Source organism: Pseudophryne corroboree, chromosome 10, assembly GCF_028390025.1.
Source record: "Pseudophryne corroboree isolate aPseCor3 chromosome 10, aPseCor3.hap2, whole genome shotgun sequence".
NCBI classification, from domain to species: Eukaryota; Metazoa; Chordata; class Amphibia; order Anura; family Myobatrachidae; genus Pseudophryne; species Pseudophryne corroboree.
The window spans coordinates 266945969-266967251 of NC_086453.1; the positions used below are offsets into that span (position 1 = coordinate 266945969).

The window sequence follows — 21283 nt, forward strand, 5'->3', positions numbered from 1 at the left end:
TTTAAAAGTGTACAACCAATTTGTCATGACAGATCGCTGTATTTTTTTCCATTCAAAGCAGAAACCCACCACTTTACAAAAATTTCTATGTCATAAAAAATAAGAATTTACTTACCGATAATTCTATTTCTCGTAGTCCGTAGTGGATGCTGGGGACTCCGTAAGGACCATGGGGAACAGCGGCTCCGCAGGAGACAGGGCACAAAAGTAAAAGCTTTAGGATCAGGTGGTGTGCACTGGCTCCTCCCCCTATGACCCTCCTCCAAGCCTCAGCTAGGATACTGTGCCCGGACGAGCGTACACAATAAGGAAGGATTTTGAATCCCGGGTAAGACTCATACCAGCCACACCAATCACACTGTACAACCTGTGATCTGAACCCAGTTAACAGCATGATAACAGCGGAGCCTCTGAAAAGATGGCTCACAACAATAATAACCCGATTTTTGTAACAATAACTATGTACAAGTATTGCAGACAATCCGCACTTGGGATGGGCGCCCAGCATCCACTACGGACTACGAGAAATAGAATTATCGGTAAGTAAATTCTTATTTTCTCTGACGTCCTAAGTGGATGCTGGGGACTCCGTAAGGACCATGGGGATTATACCAAAGCTCCCAAACGGGCGGGAGAGTGCGGATGACTCTGCAGCACCGAATGAGAGAACTCCAGGTCCTCCTCAGCCAGGGTATCAAATTTGTAGAATTTTGCAAACGTGTTTGCCCCTGACCAAGTAGCGGCTCGGCAAAGTTGTAAAGCCGAGACCCCTCGGGCAGCCGCCCAAGATGAGCCCACCTTTCTTGTGGAATGGGCATTTACATATTTTGGCTGTGGCAGGCCTGCCACAGAATGTGCAAGCTGAATTGTACTACACATCCAACTAGCAATCGTCTGCTTAGAAGCAAGAGCACCCAGTTTGTTGGGTGCATACAGGATAACAGCAAGTCAGTTTTCCTGACTCCAGCCGTCCTGGTCCTATATTTTCAGGGCCCTGACAACATCTAGCAACTTGGAGTCCTCCAAGTCCCTAATAGCCGCAGGTACCACAATAAGCTGGTTCAGTTGAAACGCTGACACCACCTTAGGGAGAAACTGGGGACGAGTCCGCAGCTCTGCCCTGTCCGAATGGACAATCAGATATGGGCTTTTGTGAGACAAAGCTGCCAATTCTGACACTCGCCTGGCCGAGGCCAGGGCCAACAGCATGGTCACTTTCCATGTGAGATATTTCAAATACACAGATTTGAGCGGTTTAAACCAATGTGATTTGAGGAATCCCAGAACTACGTTGAGATCCCACAGTGCCACTGGAGACACAAAAGGGGGTTGTATATGCAGTACTCCCTTGACAAACTTCTGGACTTCAGGAACTGAAGCCAATTCTTTCTGGAAGAAAATCGACAGGGCCGAAATTTGAACCTTAATGGACCCCAATTTGAGGCCCATAGACACTCCTGTTTGTAGGAAATGCAGGAATCGACCGAGTTGAAATTCCTCCGTGGGGGCCTTCTTGGCCTCACACCATGCAACATATTTTCGCCAAATGCGGTGATAATGTTGTGCGGTCACCTCCTTCCTGGCTCTGACCAGGGTAGAGATGACCTCTTCCGGAATGCCTTTTTCCCTTAGGATCCGGCGTTCAACCGCCATGCCGTCAAACGCAGCCGCGGTAAGTCTTGGAACAGACATGATCCTTGCTGAAGCAAGTCCCTTCTTAGTATCTCTTGAAGTTCCGGGTACCAAGTCCTTCTTGGCCAATCCGGAGCCACGAGTATAGTTCTTACTCCTCTCCGTCTTATAATTCTCAGTACCTTGGGTATGAGAGGCAGAGGAGGGAACACATACACCGACTGGTACACCCACGGTGTTACCAGAGCGTCCCAGCTATTGCCTGAGGGTCTCTTGACCTGGCGCAATACCTGTCCAGTTTTTTGTTCAGACGGGACGCCATCATGTCCACCTTTGGTCTTTCCCAACGGTTCACAATCATGTGGAAGACTTCCAGATGAAGTCCCCACTCTCCCGGGTGGAGGTCGTGCCTGCTGAGGAAGTCTGCTTCCCAGTTGTCCACTCCCGGAATGAACACCGCTGACAGTGTTATCACATGATTTTTCGCCCCGCGAAGAATCCTTGCTGCCATTTCCCTCCTGCTTCTTGTGCCGCCCTGTCTGTTTACGTGGGCGACTGCCGTGATGTTGTCCGACTGGATCAGCACCGGTTGACTTTGAAGCAGAGGTCTTCCTAGGCTCAGAGCATTGTAAATTGCCCTTAGCTCCAGTATATTTATGTGGAGAGAAGTCTCCAGACTTGACCACACTCCTTGGAAATTTCTTCCCTGTGTGACTGCTCCCCAGCCTCTCAGGCTGGCATCCGTGGTCACCAGGACCCAGTCCTGAATGCCGAATCTGCTGCCCTCTAGTAGATGAGCACTCTGCAGCCACCACAGAAGAGACACCCTTGTCCTTGGAGACAGGATTATCCGCTGATGCATCTGAAGATGCGATCCGGACCATTCGTCCAGCAGATCCCACTGAAAAATTCTTGCGTGTAATCTGCCGAATGGAATCGCTTCGTAAGAAGCCACCATTTTTCCCAGGACTCTTGTGCATTGATGCACTGACACTTGGCCTGGTTTTAGGAGGTTTCTGACTAGCTCGGATAACTCCCTGGCTTTCTCCTCCGGGAGAAACACCTTTTTCTGGACTGTGTCCAGAATCATCCCTAGGAACAGCAGACGTGTCGTCGGAATCAGCTGCGATTTTGGAATATTTAGAATCCACCCGTGCTGTCGTAGAACTACTTGAGATAGTGCTACTCCAACCTCCAACTGTTCTCTGGACCTTGCCCTGATCAGGAGATCGTCCAAGTAAGGGATAATTAAGACGCCTTTTCTTTGAAGAAGAATCATCATTTCGGCCATTACCTTGGTAAAGACCCGGGGTGCCGTGGACAATCCAAACGGCAGCGTCTGAAACTGATAGTGACAGTTCTGTACCACGAACCTGAGGTACCCTTGGTGAGAAGGGCAAATTGGGACATGGAGGTAAGCATCCTTGATGTCCAGGGACACCATATAGTCCCCTTCTTCCTGGTTCGCTATCACTGCTCTGAGTGACTCCATCTTGATTTGAACCTTTGTATGTAAGTGTTCAAAGATTTCAGATTTAGAATAGGTCTCACCGAGCCGTCTGGCTTCAGTACCACAAATAGTGTGGAATAATACCCCTTTCCTTGTTGTAGGAGGGGTACTTTGATTATCACCTGCTGGGAATACAGCTTGTGAATTGTTTCCAATACTGCCTCCCTGTCGGAGGGAGACGTTGGTAAAGCAGACTTCAGGAACCTGCGAGGGGAAGACGTCTCGAATTTCCAATCTGTACCCCTGGGATACTACTTGTAGGATCCAGGGGTCCACTTGCGAGTGAGCCCACTGCATGCTGAAACTCTTGAGACGACCCCCCACCGCACCTGAGTCCGCTTGTACGGCCCCAGCGTCATGCTGAGGACTTGGCAGAAGCGGTGGAGGGCTTCTGTTCCTGGGAAGGGGCTGCCTGCTGCAGTCTTCTTCCCTTTCCTCTACCCCTGGGCAGATATGACTGGCCTTTTGCCCGCTTGCCCTTATGGGGACGAAAGGACTGAGGCTGAAAAGACGGTGTCTTTTTCTGCTGAGATGTGACTTGGGGTAAAAAAGGTGGATTTTCCAGCTGTTGCCGTGGCCACCAGGTCCGATGTACCGACCCCAAATAACTCCTCCCCTTTATACGGCAATACTTCCATGTGCCGTTTGGAATCTGCATCACCTGACCACTGTCGTGTCCATAAACATCTTCTGGCAGACATGGACATCGCACTTACTCTTGATGCCAGAGTGCAAATATCCCTCTGTGCATCTCGCATATATAGAAATGCATCCTTTAAATGCTCTATAGTTAATAAAATACTGTCCCTATCAAGGGTATCAATATTTTCAGTCAGGGAATCCGACCAAGCCACCCCAGCGCTGCACATCCAGGCTGAGGCGATCGCTGGTCGCAGTATAACACCAGTATGTGTGTATATACTTTTTTGGATATTTTCCAGCCTCCTATCATCTGGCTCCTTGAGGGCGGCCGTATCTGGAGACGGTAACGCCACTTGTTTTGATAAGCGTGTGAGCGCCTTATCCACCCTAGGGGGTGTTTCCCAACGCGCCCTAACTTCTGGCGGGAAAGGGTATAACGCCAATAATTTTCTATCGGGGGAAACCCACGCATCATCACACACTTCATTTAATTTATCTGATTCAGGAAAAACTACAGGTAGTTTTTTCACACCCCACATAATACCCTTTTTTGTGGTACTTGTAGTATCAGAAATATGTAACACCTCCTTCATTGCCCTTAACATGTAACGTGTGGCCCTAATGGAAAATACGTTTGTTTCTTCACCGTCGACACTGGAGTCAGTGTCCGTGTGACGGTGTTTGAGACGCCTGGACAGGTACTAATTGGTTTGCCGGCCGTCTCATGTAGTCAACCGACCTTGCAGCGTGTTGACATTATCACGTAATTCCCTAAATAAGCCATCCATTCCGGTGTCGACTCCCTAGAGAGTGACATCACCATTACAGGCAATTGCTCCGCCTCCTCACCAACATCGTCCTCATACATGTCGACACACACGTACCGACACACAGCACACACACAGGGAATGCTCTGATAGAGGACAGGACACCACTAGCCCTTTGGGGAGACAGAGGGAGAGTTTGCCAGCACACACCAAAACGCTATAATTTTACAGGGACAACCTTATATAAGTGTTTTCCCTTATAGCATCTTAATATATAATAATATCGCCACATAAAATGCCCCCCCTCTCTGTTTTAACCCTGTTTCTGTAGTGCAGTGCAGGGGAGAGCCTGGGAGCCTTCCTAGCAGCGGAGCTGTGTAGGAAAATGGCGCTGTGTGCTGAGGAGAATAGGCCCCGCCCCCTTTTCGGCGGGCTTCTTCTCCCGTTTTTCTGACAACCTGGCAGGGGTTAAATACATCCATATAGCCCCAGAGGCTATATGTGATGTATTTTTAGCCAGAATAGGTACTTTCATTGCTGCCCAGGGCGCCCCCCCCAGCGCCCTGCACCCTCAGTGACCGTTAGTGTGAAGTGTGCGGAGAGCAATGGCGCACAGCTGCAGTGCTGTGCGCTACCTCATGAAGACTGAGAAGTCTTCAGCCGCCGGTTTCTGGACCTCTTCTCTCTTCGGCATCTGCAAGGGGGTCGGCGGCGCGGCTCCGGTGACCCATCCAGGCTGTACCTGTGATCGTCCCTCTGGAGCTAGTGTCCAGTAGCCTAAGAAGCCAATCCATCCTGCACGCAGGTGAGTTCACTTCTTCTCCCCTAAGTCCCTCGATGCAGTGAGCCTGTTGCCAGCAGGACTCACTGAAAATAAAAAACCTAACAAAACTTTTACTCTAAGCAGCTCTTTAGGAGAGCCACCTAGATTGCACCCTTCTCGGCCGGGCACAAAAACCTAACTGAGGCTTGGAGGAGGGTCATAGGGGGAGGAGCCAGTGCACACCACCTGATCCTAAAGCTTTTACTTTTGTGCCCTGTCTCCTGCGGAGCCGCTGTTCCCCATGGTCCTTACGGAGTCCCCAGCATCCACTTAGGACGTCAGAGAAAAAACTCCATCGCAAGTAAAGAATAATGGCGTTTAAAGAGATCAATAAAAATAAAATGCAGTTGGTTTCCAGTAATGACAGATGAGCACTTTTGGACTGGGAGGGCCACCAAAGAGGTTACCATCGATGGGGCCTTTGATGGCATAAAATCATTGGCAGGAAATCAATAGTTTTGTCCATCGTTGGGTAGGTGGCGGGCCAAGTGGGAAGAGTTGGAGAACCAGACAGGGGCATGAAAAACCAGCAAGCCAATCAAAACGGGGCAGGGCTTAGTAGCACAGCCGGGGTGAGGCTAAGCTCGTTTCCCCCACCCTGGCCAAATCTGAGCGATATGATCGAGTGATAGATCATAGATGGTATCTCACGCACCTTTGGACGATGACCACGTACATGGTTAGATGTGGTTATCTTCCAAATTATTTTACCAGCTGTCTTGGTCAACATGATACGACTTAATTGGATGGTAAATTTGCTGAGTGTATGGACATATTCCATTTCAGATGTTCATCAGAATGGAACAAATTTGAAATAACATTGTGATTATAATATTATTTCCCTATATATAGAAGACCTTCTATCGATCATTCTGAAGTGGGGTTAAAGCAAAAAAGAGCAAGTACAGTAACTTTGAACCTTGGCAAAACCATGCTGCACTGCAGGTGGGGTAGATGTAAAATGTGCAGAGAGATTTAGATATGAGAGGGGTGTGTCCTAGATCAAATTAAATAGCAGTTTAAAAATAAAGCTGTCCAGCATTTATGGGCTACATGCAAAAGCAGCCAGTATTTACCCTGCATGCAAAAAAAAAATTGCATTTGCTCCCCTTGCATTGCAACATGGGGCCTAATTCAGACCTGATCGCAGCAGCAAATCTGTTAGCTAATGGGCAAAACCATGTGCACTGCAGGGGGGGGACAGATAGAAAATGTGCAGAGAGATTTAGATTTGGGTGGGGTGTGTTCAAACTGGAACCTAAATTGCAGTGTAAAAATAAAGCAGCCAGTATTTACCCTGCACAGAAACAAAATAACTCACACAAATCTAACTCTCTCTGCACATATTATATCGGCCACACCTGCAGTGCACATGGTTTTGCCCATTAGCGAACAAATTTGCTGCTGCGATCAGGTCTGAATTAGGCCCACGGTTTGTCCATGTACTCCGTTACTTGCTCTATTTTGCCCTTACAAATCAGAATCGGGCCCAGTATTCAATGAAAGACACTGCAACCGGATGATGTTAGCCACTTTCTGATATATCTGATAGCAGAGACAATAACTTGACTAGAGCTACACATCAAATGTGAGACTCTCAAGTTTGGACAGTGTATATTATGTTACTGAAAGTTTTTGGGTTTGTCTTCCATACAGCCATTTGCTTTTTAGATTTAGCGGTTTATCCTAACAAAGTAAATTCTGCCTCAGCATAACCCTCACAGGGAATGAGGCGCCCTCTTCTTTATTCATAACAAAGGCATTTTCTCAATTTACACCCACATGTGAGAAACAGCACTGGAGTCAGAGGCTGCATGCTTCTCCAGCGATGTAATAATTACACGTTAGAAAGTCACTTTAGTTCTGGCACACCATCAAAAGATTTCATGTAATGACATGGACAGACTATTAGTACAAGCGCACAGTATGAGGAATCTACAAGGATCACTCCAGGGCAGCATGAGTTTAATGGGTACTGGTAACGGTACAGAGTTTTCACCGAAATATACAGAGTCATTTCTGAGGCATACTTAAAGGAATACTGAACCCCCCAGTTTTAGTTTTTAGAGGCTTTTCAGAATTGGCACAGAGATTAAAGACCAGGCAGCACAGTTGGTGTAATGGTGAGCATTACTGCCTGACAACCCTGAGGTCTTGATTCTCACAGAGGGCCTAATTGTGTGGAGTTTGTATGTTCTTCGTGTGTGTAAGTGTATACAGTACATAGGGAGTATAGACTGTAACCTCCACTGTGGCACTGACTGATCTGAATGGGCAAATAGCCTCTGTAAAACACTACTGAATGTGTGTGCACTAAATAAAGTACTGATAATAAATAAGAGTACACCTCACCTATTCTCTTGGAGAACTACTCTGTTAATTCAGTCTCAATACCATCTATATGCTAATGACAGCAAAATCTATCTATGCTGCAATCCATCTTAAACTGCAAGACTGATCTTTCTTTCTCACCACAAGCAACCACAACACTGCAGATCCCTAAACGGACTCTCTGGGTCCTTCTAAACCTAATTAAAATGACTCATCCTCACCTGTAAAACCTGCAACACTACCACCCCTCAGTGTATCTCCCATCTCATCCTACTACATCCTACCTACTAACGCCTTGCCTTTACCTCTCACTCCCACCTGCAAAACGTTTTCTGTGCCAGTACCAACCAAAAGACCTTCTTACCTTTCCCAATCAGACGCTCCCTGTCTTCAAATTATTTGAGACCGTCTGAAGACCCATCTCTTTATTTGAGACTACCTTACTCCTCACACCTTTGCAATCTCCGCTCTGAACCACACTCGTTCTCGTTTTCAGCAGAGTCTTCTTCCAAAAAGAGTGTAAGCTCTCTTATGAGCAGGCCACTTCCTACCCTTTGCTTTCACGTCTGCATTTATTATATTATATATTAGGTTATACAGTATGTCCTTACTTTATAAATGCCTTGCTTTCCCCACTTTGTAGCACTGTGACACCCTATACATCAACAATAGTAATAAGAATCCTGATGTTTCACAGCAGCTCATCTTGTCTTGCTCATTAAAATTACCAATGGCTAATTCGGCATTAAACTTACCAATGGCTAATTCGGGAGGCTATTTCGTATCTTAATACTTTCTGTTCCATTTAGGAGTCTTGCACATTGAAGGAAAAGCCACCTTAGTTCATGCCCTAACTTACAGAGAAAGTGGCGCTCCTTTCTGAGTAACATTTAGGATTCGCCCATTACAGGCAACCTCGAGTGTACTAAGGTCATCGGAATTAAGGTACGCAAGAAAAAACTGTGTACTTTGTGTGTGATCAAACACAGTCGGCAACAGCAAGTATTATTACATTTGATATATATGTCTTATAGAAATTATTATTCCCATGCTTAGTCATCTACCCTTTACACTGAACGTGCGGGGAATAAATTACCTGCTATCTTTATGTTCATGTGGTTATCTAGCAGCAGATTTTCTGCCTTCAAATCTCGGTGCACGATATTGTGACTGTGACAGTATTCCACCGCGGAAAGGATCTGCCAAAACTTCCTCCTAGCTTCTGACTCGTTCAGGCGCCCATGCTTAGCCAAGTAATCTGCGAAGGAAAGAGGGGACATGTCTTAGATAGTGGACAGCTGAATAAGTATTACCAAGATGATTCATACACAACATTAATAGGACATGAAACAACTGCTGAGTCTTCGGTAAACAATGTGATTGCATTTGGGGAGAGCCCAAGCCCCCGATTCAATCTGGGAGCCATGATGACCTTCGCAAGTAATACAATGATTATCTGGAAATCAGATTATGACGGGCGCATGAATCGAACTTTAAAAGGAAAGTGTTAAAGACAGGCTTTATTTTCTTGTTGCATTTGCACATTTTTCTAATGCTTATTTTAACACAAATACATGCATGCTGTTATACTTTAAAGGTTACTTCCTACAAGTCTTAAGCTGGGTACACACCGGACGACGGTGCGACCCAAAAACTAAATGAAAGGATACATCACACCGCCGTACACTGCAAGATCCCTGTACGGCACCGCAGTGTATCATTACAGGCTGCCTGTAACACTGCGTCAGCCGTGGAATCGTTCCATCAGCAGCCGTGCAACACATCCAAAGGGTTGATGCTATCTCCCAATTAATCAAACAATGATATGGGTTAATTTGGAGGGTTCATATGTTATATATCGCATCATTGTCCAAAATAACGTGTATTGTATATCCAGCTTTAGCAGGGATTGATGACCGTGGCCTTATAACAACACATATTTATTCCCTGGCAGCTTCAAGATGCACCGGACTGAAGAAGGTGTCTCAAACTGCATACAAGTATAAAGCTATCGGCTGACATCCAAGGGGTCTATTTACTAAGCCCTGGATGGAGATAAAGTGGATGGACATAAAGTACCAGCCAGTCACCTCCTATCTACCATGCTACAGGCTGTGTTTGAAAGCTGGCAGTTAGGAGCTGACTGGTTGGCACTTTATCTCAGTCCACTTTATGTTCATCCAGGGTTTAGTAAATAGACCCCTTTATCGCAATGTGATGCGACAATACTGCTCTATGAGACTACACTCTTTCGTTTGATATTTGACTCTTGTATATCTGTGTGCGGAGGAGTCTGAATCTGTATACAACGTGCTACGATGCAGCGGCCATGGCTTTTTCCCCCCCAAAGTTCCTTTGTGCTTCGTATACAGATTCAGACACAGTCACACATAAATATACAAGTGTCACATATCAAATTAATCAGTGCAGTATCGCATCCAATTGAGTGATTCTCCAGAAAGTGAACATAAAGTCCCGTGCATCACACACATAATTTTTTTTCCCTTTTAAACTGGTATGTTAAGAAATTGTTCTTATAGGAAAACTTAATTGCTTAGTGGCAATGCCTTACCCTAGAACTTAATATCCACTAAAATCTTGGTATTTTGGAGAAGTATGTCATTTGAATTTGTGCAGCTGTCCTGTGCAAACACGGAGAATCGCCCAATTGCGACTAAGACGTATATTCAAGCGAAAAGGATCTATATTGTTCGGCGTGGCTCACTCACGCCAGGCGTCTTGTGCCACATGGTATATTGAGGCTAGGTTTATGGAGGACACATCTGTAATAAAGGGAAAACTAAACAGCCGAGCTGATCATGTATATTTCATACCAATTCCCTGTATTATTTGGTGCAGATGAGCCTCATGAAGTCTCCTAATATGGTTATCCTCACCTTACCCTTTCCATACAGAATGTTTTGGGATGGTGAAACACAACAGTACAAAAAGATTAGATTAGCCCTAATGTAGCATTAATCATAGCATAAAGCACCGCCAAGCAGAGGTAGGGAACACTAGGTTTCACTAACTGCGCTGCAGAGATAAGGACTGTTGCTGGTGGTGATGACAACCATTGTCATCTGCATCTGTATTATTACCTATGTTCCTATGGCAATTTACTGCTGTGGACTTTTTTTTTATATCACAATGTAAAGTAGACGGAAAATATATTTACATCACATTCACAGAAGTTAATAGGGTAGCAGAAGTGCGGCATTCCACAGTAAAAGTGTTATTCTGGTTACTCTCCACTCCCCCCACCACCCCAGAATACAATGGTTTCTTCATGGCAGGAAATCTGCCTGATACATATGCTTAGTACAACAGACATACTGGGGAGATATATATACAAAATATGCAAGCGATTGGGTATGAAAAACACGGCAAGATAACATACCTTTACATAAGCAATGCATGAATAAATCTACATACAATTTGCTGACATATGTAGTGTTCTAGAGTTTAAGAAGTGATTTTTTTTATTCTTTTATATCATACCAGTCTCATTAAAGGGGCTGAACAGGAGGGGTGCAACTTCCAGGAACCCCACAGTGTTTGGGAGATGCTTAGTCTTATCTTCTAGCTATTCTCCTGCCCTGTTGTATTCTGTCTCAGTAATGCTGACACCTTAGTGATGGTAGCAGGTGATCACATTGCTGCAGCATATCAGACGTCTGTCATTCTGCTATATTGAGGAGTGAGGGGAGAGTCCCATCATTCATTATCCAATGGCACTCTACATGTGAAACAAAGTAGAGGAAATGTCTGTCTTTCGGACCCCAGTCCTCCACTGCAAACTGTGGCCCCTTTGTAGTAGGTCTAAAGCTGTATGGAAAATAATTTCTATTGGCTTATATAAGAAAACCCCAAAGTCTATCTAGTTCGTCAGTGTCAGAGCCGGCCCTAACTAATATGATGCCCTAGGCAAGATTTTGGCTGGTGCCCCCTAGCACCGCCGCCAGTTCTGCTGGAGATGCCTGGCATGAATCAGCTGGCAGCTCTGTTAACCTCGGGCGCCTTTTGTTTATGAAAATGCATCTTATTTGCATTACTTTGTGGCTAGGATGCACAAGCAGCTTCTGCTGATTAAAATGATATGCAGCATGCCTATATTCTGTGTGCGACCGCGTCTGTATCTGCATACGAAATGCTACATTACAGTGATTTCCAGGGATACACTGTAACGTATGCAGATACAGCCACAGTCACACACAGAATATAAGCATGCCGCATATCATTTTAATCAGCAGAAGATGCTGGTGCCCCTAAGCATACTGAATGCCCTAGGCATTTGCCTAGTTTGCCTATGCCTAAGGCCGGCTCTGGTCAGTGTGATACAAAAACATCCACTAGGGATATTATGGAACTCTTACTGCTGTGTGCGGCACTTCAGGCATACAGGAATCAGTCTCAGAACAACGGGATAGTAAGTCCAGGTTTGAATGCCAGCATTTTCATCAGTAAAATAAACATTTTTTTTTTAAATAATGGCACTCATTTAACGTACAATTTTATAGTAGTTTCCATATTGTGCCAAGTCTCAAGATGCTTATTTTAATAACTCCTGAATTGCACCCAGCTTCTGAACTAGTTATGAAAATGTAAATTTATATTAAGAAATGTACTGTAGCTACTGTAATGTACTGTATCTTGGTGTATAAATTGTACTGTATGGTTTAACATCCCATCAGCAAAGGCCTAGATATATACAAAATAATAATAATAATAATAATAATAATAATAATAATCTAATTATCACTCCCGCATGTATAACATACGCCTATTACATGCTGTTATTGGGATTTACTTCTATAATACATTGTCAAAGGACATTACTACCTAGCCTATAAAGATGGACAAATTTTGTATTACTACATAAGCACTTCTATGATAAAAGCTTTATAATATTGCTGTCTTTAATAATCAGACTTCTTAAATACCCTGTGATAACTGACTTTATAGGAATATATTAAATAGCACTATATCTATTCAAGAATTTTTTTATTTTTTTTTAAAGAATCCTATCTGTGCAAACAAAACTTCTCACTTATTACTTCTCTGGAGATTTTTTTGTTACAGTAACTTTATTGCTTAATTATTTAAGACCCACCTCTGTCGGATACAAATGGACTGTTTATAGATGGCTTCAAACTCATTAAAATATGCAATCTAATTGCAGAATGTGCTTGACACTTTGTGGCAATTCATTTGGAATGTCTGCCGACTTCATGCGGGAGAATCGCAGAGTTCTGTCATTTCTTAGGCAACAACTTTTCCATGCCTCTGATGAAGCAGTCAGGTGTGTTGATGAAACGCACAACAAGCAATCTACTGCAAGATTCACATGCATAGACCAGATGGAACACACCAAGGAATCAGTTCCTGCATTGGATCATTTCCACATACTACCTATTGTTTCATCTAGGACATTTTCACCTGTTATTTTGAATGCTATAATCCCAGATAATTACAAGTTATATATGCTTTAATTAACAAACAGATTGGACTTGCCTGATCAGACTGCTGACATCAATACAAGAACTTTGTACAGAAACACATCATGAAGCTGCCCACTAAAAAGTGTAAGGAAAACAGTTTATACAAGCAACGCCCAGAAAGCAATTACTGTGTGACTAGAGTTGATACAGTTAATGTTATTTCGTAAAGAGCGAAAGTGCCCAGCTTTTCTATTAACACAAATAGGTCTATTGCTCTCCTTACACAGGTACCATACACATCCAACCATCAATCACTTTGGGACCCCTTGACTAGATAATGATATTGGAGATCCTGTGATAGTAATTTGTTTTCAGCAGAGTACAAATATTGTAATTTATTGATAATTTGCTGATTGTTATAAAGCAATTACTGAAATTTAAGGAGTAAGGCTTGAGAACTCAGCAGTAGTCTGCTTTAAAAAAAAAGTCGGATTGAGCAGGGCGTCCCCCCGGCCAGGCTCCTCAGCCCCTGCCGCTACAGACATCATCCCTGCTGCCGCAGACTTTCCCCTCCGCTGGCAGCTGCTTCCGCTGCCCGCCGGCCATCCACCTCCCCCCGCCGCTAGCAGCTCCCCCCGCCGCCGTCCAGCTCCCCCCGCCACCGCTGTCAGCGCACCCACCAGCGGCAGGACAGGACCCCTGGTACAGCCAAATCCGAAAGTCGGATTTGGCCGTCCATTGAATAGCCCTTGACAAATGCATGTTGGAATGGATCTGACACTTATTGAATACACCCCATAATGGTAACTATAATATAACTTCTCACAGATGGCGTACACCATATGTCTTCTTTTCTCTCATCTTGGGATCTCATTGTTCAAAACACCCAGATTTATCAAGCCTTGGAGAGTGTTAAATTGCATGGTTATAAAGTAGCAGCCAACCAGCTCCTAACTGCCATGTTACAGGCTGTGTTTGAAAAATGACAGTGGAGGGGCTGATTGGTTGGTACTTTATCACCATGCAATTTACCACTCTCCAAGGCTTGATACATCTGGGCCCATACATCACTGTAAGCCCAAGTGTAACAGAACCCACCCTATGGCAACACCCTGTATAATATCATAGTCTCTAATATGATGCAGTACATAAAAGAGTATTCATTGTCTGCCTTTTGGGGGACTGGGGGGATCCAAAAAGCCCCGTTAATTTAATGGGTGTGAAAATTGGGGGGAGTCTCGGGCTTTAACGTCCGGGGCTATTCAATTACAGCCCGTTTTCTCACCAGCTAAATTATCTGTTTTCCGGCATTAGCACATAGGTGTAGGAAGGAACTTATTCCAGATCCTATGTGTTATACGATTCTGCGGACCCAGGCAATTTATCTCTTATTTCTTTTCAGGTCTGCTCAGACCCAAAAATAAATATGTGTTAAGTGCAGTTTGAGGGCTGCAATTTGGGGCAAACTAGATACCCCAAGGTGAACAATGTGTAATTATTCATGAAGAAACCCTGAAATTTCCATAGAATATATTCAGCCCTGTTTGAGATTTATGCTCCCAGCAATTCCTGTGTTCCCAAGTCTCTATGCAACATTCCTGATTTATGTCACACAAATGCCAAGCTACATTCATTAAATATAGCAGTGACGTGCAGTGGGGTGAGGCAGAGTCTTTCCTGTCATACGAACGTTTGTACCAGAGTTTTGACAGTATAAAGCATGGGTCTTCAACTTGCGACCCTCCAGCTGCTGTGGGACTACACATCCCAGCATGCCCTGTCACAGTTTTGCTATTAAGGCATGCTAAAACGGAGGAAGGTCATGCTGGGATGTGTAGTTCCACAGCAGCTGGAGTACCACATGTTGAAGACCCATGGTATAAAGTATATTAAAAAATATCTTCTTTGCATTATTCTAATCATTTTTATAGTCAAAACTCTGGAGTAAAAAGTCTATGACAGGTGTATATCCTGCGGCACCTGTGTATAATGCCCACCTGAACCCTTGAACTCATATATTGTGTGTAAATCTGGCTCTGGTGCTAGCCAGTGCCTCCTGAGCCATTTACCTCACCATACATCCCTGAAATACAGATGTGGCCTTAGACACTGAGCCTCAATACATCTTATGGTGGCGTGACTGAGCTGCTCCATGAGGTGCAGAGTGCTGTCTTTTTCTTTTAATATTGCGTCTTAGCTGCATCATAGACACAGAAATAGAAAACACTGCAACTTAAACCACATAGCAATTCATTTTAAACACGTACAAAGTTGTAGATGAAGCACAAGGGAACTTGCCATAAGAAAAAGACGCGGCATCATACACTTCGCATGCAGACTCAGTTGCACACAAATGTCGCACATCAGATTTCTCAGTGCAATCTGAGTAGTTTAGTCATTTCCAGTTGTTTTATTTGTGCGAATAAGACCCATATATTGAGTAAAAAAGGCACTTTTGGTGCGGCCAAGTCACCTGGGACCTGGCGTACCGAGATGGGCTGTTGTATGAGGACACGTCTGTATCCACTAAATACTGTAAACAGAAAATGCTTGCCCACCAACCGCAAGGATTGAAGCTAATGTTTGTTTTCAATAGCACAGTTCCATTAGAATTAAGTATCCGGATTTATCACGCAGAATAGGGGGTAAATAATCCAGACAGGAAAATAAGACATTTCTGAAGAATCTTTGAAAAGGAGTCTAGATGAAGAGAGCCTTTTGGGAAGAAAGAAAAAAAAATAATAGCGTTCCAGCATACTAAGAGGAACAGGGGATTTCAGAGTAAATGTTGCTTTCAACAGAGTTCCTAATTACAACCATTTTCAAACAGAGAGTCCTATTGGAGGCTACTGACCTTCAAACCTCCTCTGAGCTGTTCCTAATGAGCTGGTTGAGTGATACAGGCAACCACGTCAGCCTTGGAATAATCTCTGCTAAATGTCCCAGTATGTTTTGGAGTCATTACTCAGACCCAGGGGTATAGCACCTGCATTCCTCCAGCTAACAGGCAGCAGCACATATACAAAGCAGATTTCAGAGCGCTATTAACCCCGCTGTTTCTGGGTAAGGCTTAATGTTATAGCCCCTTTGTTACCAACTCCGCTTGCGTGTTTTTCACAGAGCAGACATTTCCGTTTGCCAGGATTTTTTTTTCAGATGTTTTTAATGTTTGTTTTAGAAATAGAACAAAGACTGCAAAAATAAAAAAATAAAAAAAATTGAACATTTACTTTGTAAAAAGTATAAACCTACTATAAATAAAAAAAAAGATAAAAGAATAACAAACATGTCCAATCATACTCAGGACACTATGGGGCCAATGTAATTCTAAGTGATGCTAGTGGTGGGTCATCGGAACAGGATAACAGTGCTCGTAATGGTGGCATATCAGTAGGGGTAAGCGGGCATTTCCAATTGTTCAAAGTAGTCATTGATAAAACACTTCAGCATATTGCCATACTTGCAAAATGTTCTAAACTCCTGGGTCTGGTTGCAAAAAGTGACCGCGCTATAGAAAAGAGAAGCATTTTTAAGTTTTGTCACAATTGCAAGTTTTGTTCCATTAAAAATATGTTTAAGAACAAGGCGCTTGTAACAATGTATAAAATGTGTTGCAACAATTAATTGTTGCAATGCTGTAGTGCAATACCTGTAATAAAAAGGAGTTAGCAAATGTTTACAGCCCCTTTTGGATTTTTTGTTATTGGTCCTGCCGGATTTATGTATTGCCGGCTCTTAGCTCCGTTAAAGTCTCTGTGCAGGATGGAAGGAAATTCCTATCTGTCCCTATACTACCCACCTTGTACTTGGTAGTGGTGGGGCGGATCTTCACTCCTGGCGGCTGGCTGTTAATTCTCCGCAAACAGCTGTTCGTTTTAACCGCGTCTCCCGTGTGTCGAGCCGTGCGGCTGCAGACGCTCGGGACCCCGGCTTGTGAGGACGGACAGAGGATGTCTTCTTCTGTGCGCTCTGTGTAGCTGAGAGTGCACGGACCGTGTGACTGCTTCCAACGCGTTTCGGGCTGCACGCCCTTTATCGAGGATTTCCTTCCATCCTGCACAGAGACTTTAACGGAGCTAAGAGCCGGCAATACATAAATCCGGCAGGACCAATAACAAAAAATCCAAAAGGGGCTGTAAACATTTGCTAACTCCTTTTTATTACAGGTATTGCACTACAGCATTGCAACAATTAATTGTTGCAACACATTTTATACATTGTTACAAGCGCCTTGTTCTTAAACATATTTTTAGTATCTATTTTTTCTTGCACAGGGCTGCTCAGACACAAAAAATCCCGGTAACAGCGCGGTTTTCCTAATTTTAAAAGTTTTGTTCCATTACCATATGGGATACAGATATGACCAGTTCTTATTTCCATGTTTACTTTGCACACATTATGATAAATAAACTCCATGATCAAAATCCTGTTCTTTCCTCCGAGTTTGCTATTGATGTAACCTGGACTCCGTAAGGCAACTGATTTTGAAAATATTTTTTTCTTGTAATTACAGATTGTCCAATTAATATTAAAAAGAAATCAACTTTTCTGCTGCATAGACTTGTATTACAATTGCTTGTATCCTAGAAACACGTCAGATTTGAACACACATCTACTGTATTAACGGAGTCTGAATAGGTAATAATCCGAGCTCTCTCTTACCCCTTAACTCCAATAGAACTTGGAATTGTGTCGGCTCTCTGCAAAAGGTTCAGAGGCTTACACTGAGGCTTTTTAATACTGTATGGCCAGTGTTCAACATGTCAAATAATTAGCTGATTGATTTGGATTATTGTTTGAACTTGTTTTGAAGACGTACATGTTGCGATTTAGGTGCAATTTTCCGATATTGCTGGTTATAAATGGTAGCCTCCGTGGTCAGCTTTAGTTTTGTATTTAGCTATAAAAAATAAAAAAATACAAATATTTGCAAATTATCTTCGCAATTACAGGATATGAATTTAAATGGAATAGTAAAATGTCAGGACAGTCCAGTCAACAGAACATTGTCTTCCAGGTGAAAAGAGTATTGTTAGAAAGTGCCATATGTTAAGCAAGATTTTATATATATAAATAAATAAATAAATAAATGTGTATATATATATATATATATATATATATATATACACACACACATACACACATATATAATTTTTTTTTTTTTTTGTGGTCTGCCCAGTTATATAGACATAAGCTATATGTACCTGTACTGTATTAAGGAACAAATGCTCCACTAAGGACAAACAGCAGCTAAATAAAATTGTAAGAATTACGCAAGAACAGTTCTTTAATTGCCATATATGTTTTTTGTTAACAAGTGTACAATGTGAGCAAGGTTTAGAACTTGCTGCAGAAGGGTTTAAAAAAAACAGAGATTACTCTATATTTAGGTTTCCAAACATTTTAAGAAAGATGCATGCAACCAGTGCCGTAACTAGACATTTTAGCGATGTGTGCAAGAAACATCATCGGCGCTCCCCTCCTCCACATACAAAACAGGATCACCAAAAATATAGGGGCATAGCTTCCTAGGGAAGGGGCGTGGCCACAAAATAATACCAATTCATATTACGCTGTACAGTAGTCTCCATTATTAAAATTACGGTGCACAGTAGCGTCACGAACACACATTACATCAGGTCGAGCCCCTGTCACACATTACGCCAGGTAGAGTACCCTTTTACACAGTACGGCAGGCAGTGTCCCCCTTTTCACAAATTACGGCAGCAGAGTCCCCCTTTTTACACATTAGGCAGGCAGAGTACTCTTTTTACACATTAGGCAGCAGAGTGCCCCTTTTTACACTTTACGGCAGGCAGAGCTCCCCTTTTTACACATTACGGTAGCAGAGTCCCCCTTTTTACACAGTAGGCAGGCAGATTCCCCCTTTTTACATATTACGGCAGCAGAGTCTACCTCTTTACACATTAGACAGGCAGAGTCCCCCTTTTTACATATTAGGCAGGCAGAGTCTCCTTTTTTATACATTACGGCGGCAGATTCCCCTTTTTACACATTATGGCAGCAGAGTCCCCCTTTTTTACATAATAGGCAGCAGAGTCACCCTTTTCTACACAGTAGGCAGCAGAGTCCCCCTTTGAGAAATAGAGAGAGAGAGAATTATACTTACCTGTTACCATACATGACATGATGAGCGGTACCACAGGCAGACCCAGGCTGTTCAGAGCGCTGGAGCAGCAGCAGCAGCCACCTCTCCCTCCACCCCCAACTCCGGCTCCGAGCTCATCCCAGAACCAGGTCCTCTCTTCTGTTATAGCGATGGCCGAGCAGTGCTGTAACACATTACCTCCACTTTACAACGTTACAACGCTGTCGTTTACAGGAGTTACATCGCTGTCCACGCTGTAACTCCAGCTTGTGGCTGCCCGTGTGTGACCATGGCTGCAGCCGACAGTCACGGTCAGATAGCAGCCGCAGCTACTGCTGGGACACTTTGAAACAGAGCAGCCGGGGGGGCGCATGGAGCCCGGCTCAGTCTGTCACTTGCACACTACAAGGGCGGCCAATCAGGGTCAAGGGGCATGATGCGCTCCTATCACAAGTGCGCTGCTTGCAAGGCACACAGCGCACACACCTAGTTACGGCCCGGCATGCAACACAATTTGAACATATACAAATTGTATTGTAAAATTGCAGTCATGTAGCAGGCATCTAAACCAATTACAATGCACCCTGTGACACTCAAGTCTGTCAAATATTGCATAGCCCAGTGGATGATGAATCTTAACATTGAGGAATGTTTATACACTAAATACAACAAAACAACAAACAAAAACGGCATTAAAAAGTGATGATAAACAAGAACCTCAGCTGGCTACTAGATGCAACACATAAAAGCCTGAAAATTTAATTTTTTTTTTTTACAGACACATTGTGACAGTGTCTCGTGGAAAATAGGGAAGGGTCTGAGTTAGTGAACTGTAGCAATATATTTTAAAAGACGTGTCTAACAAAGGGGCCATTTAATGCCCAGTACAATGCAGGTGCACAAATAAGAATAGACCTCAGATTTATTTTATCTTTTTTAAATGCGAGGATGACATATATATATATATATATATATATATATATATATATATATATATATATATATATATATATTGTGACAAGAACACTGGGATAGTGTTTGAAGGCAGGTATGTTTGTCCCAGGTTCTTGTCTTACATGTTTTAGGAAGTGTTAACTTCTAGGAAAAATGCTTTTGGTTTTGTCAGAACCTTTTCAGTTTGCTGTAAAAGCTGGGTATAGGCTCTAAGAGAGAGATAAGGAGAGTTCTAGACATTGGGCCCAGTTCGGGTCTTTGTCCTCACAGAGGGCTAATCAGGGTTTCAGCTGTGTAAGAGTGTTATAGGGCTGCTAGCCTGATTAGTATGGGCAGACTGCCTGGGAAGGCTGCAGGGTCTGTGTGAGAGGAACACGCTTTTTGACACAAGTAAGCTGCACAGTATTTACTGGAGAACTCTTTGTTTTTGTTTAGTGACAGTTAGGAATATCCTGTGTTTAGTTAGTGCCGGATAGGCAAGGTATTTTCTTTTGGTGTTTGTTTTATTTTCTGTTTCAATAAAACTGGCCGGGGCCAGTTGTACCAGAAACTGGACTTGTGTTGTTCCTCAGCTGCTGCGTGCTGCCATATTCCCCAGGAAGAGGCGCCTTGCACCCCTACAGTGTTACAACTTGGTGGAGAATGCGAGCACTCCGTTCTGCGCATAAGTGAAAGCAGCAGCTTTGTGAGGCCTGCAGAAAACGGTGGCTTATGCAGATACAGCCCAGTGTGATGTTACTGAGACTTGCCCTGAGGGTTTGATATATGTCCTGGGTAAAAGCAGCTATAAAGCCGCCTGCAAAGTCTGTCGACATGGAGGAACTGCTCAAAGCCTTGCTGCAAGCTACAGCGGCTCAGCAGGAGGCCAACAGACAGCAGCAGGTGGCAATGGAGGAAAATTGGAGACTACAGCGAGAGGCCTTAACAGAAGTGATGCAGAGCCTTGCAGCCCGGATTGGAGATATGGCCGTCAGTGCTCCGACCAGCTCTAGTTCTATACGGGCAAGTCACTTCCTGCAGAAAATGACAGAGGCTGATGATGTGGAGGCCTACTTGACCACTTTTGAAAGGACT

The 21283-nt window shown here is 43.7% G+C and overlaps 1 protein-coding gene across 1 annotated transcript in view; it reads right to left on the minus strand.

Annotated features, from left to right (window-relative positions):
- Window positions 1-21283, minus strand: part of SIK2 (salt inducible kinase 2) — a 312227-nt gene that overhangs the window by 135968 nt on the left and 154976 nt on the right. Inside the window, exon 4 of the mRNA XM_063943258.1 lies at window positions 8802-8963. Coding sequence (XP_063799328.1) covers window positions 8802-8963 — 162 coding nt within the window. The remainder of the gene's footprint in view (window positions 1-8801; window positions 8964-21283) is intronic.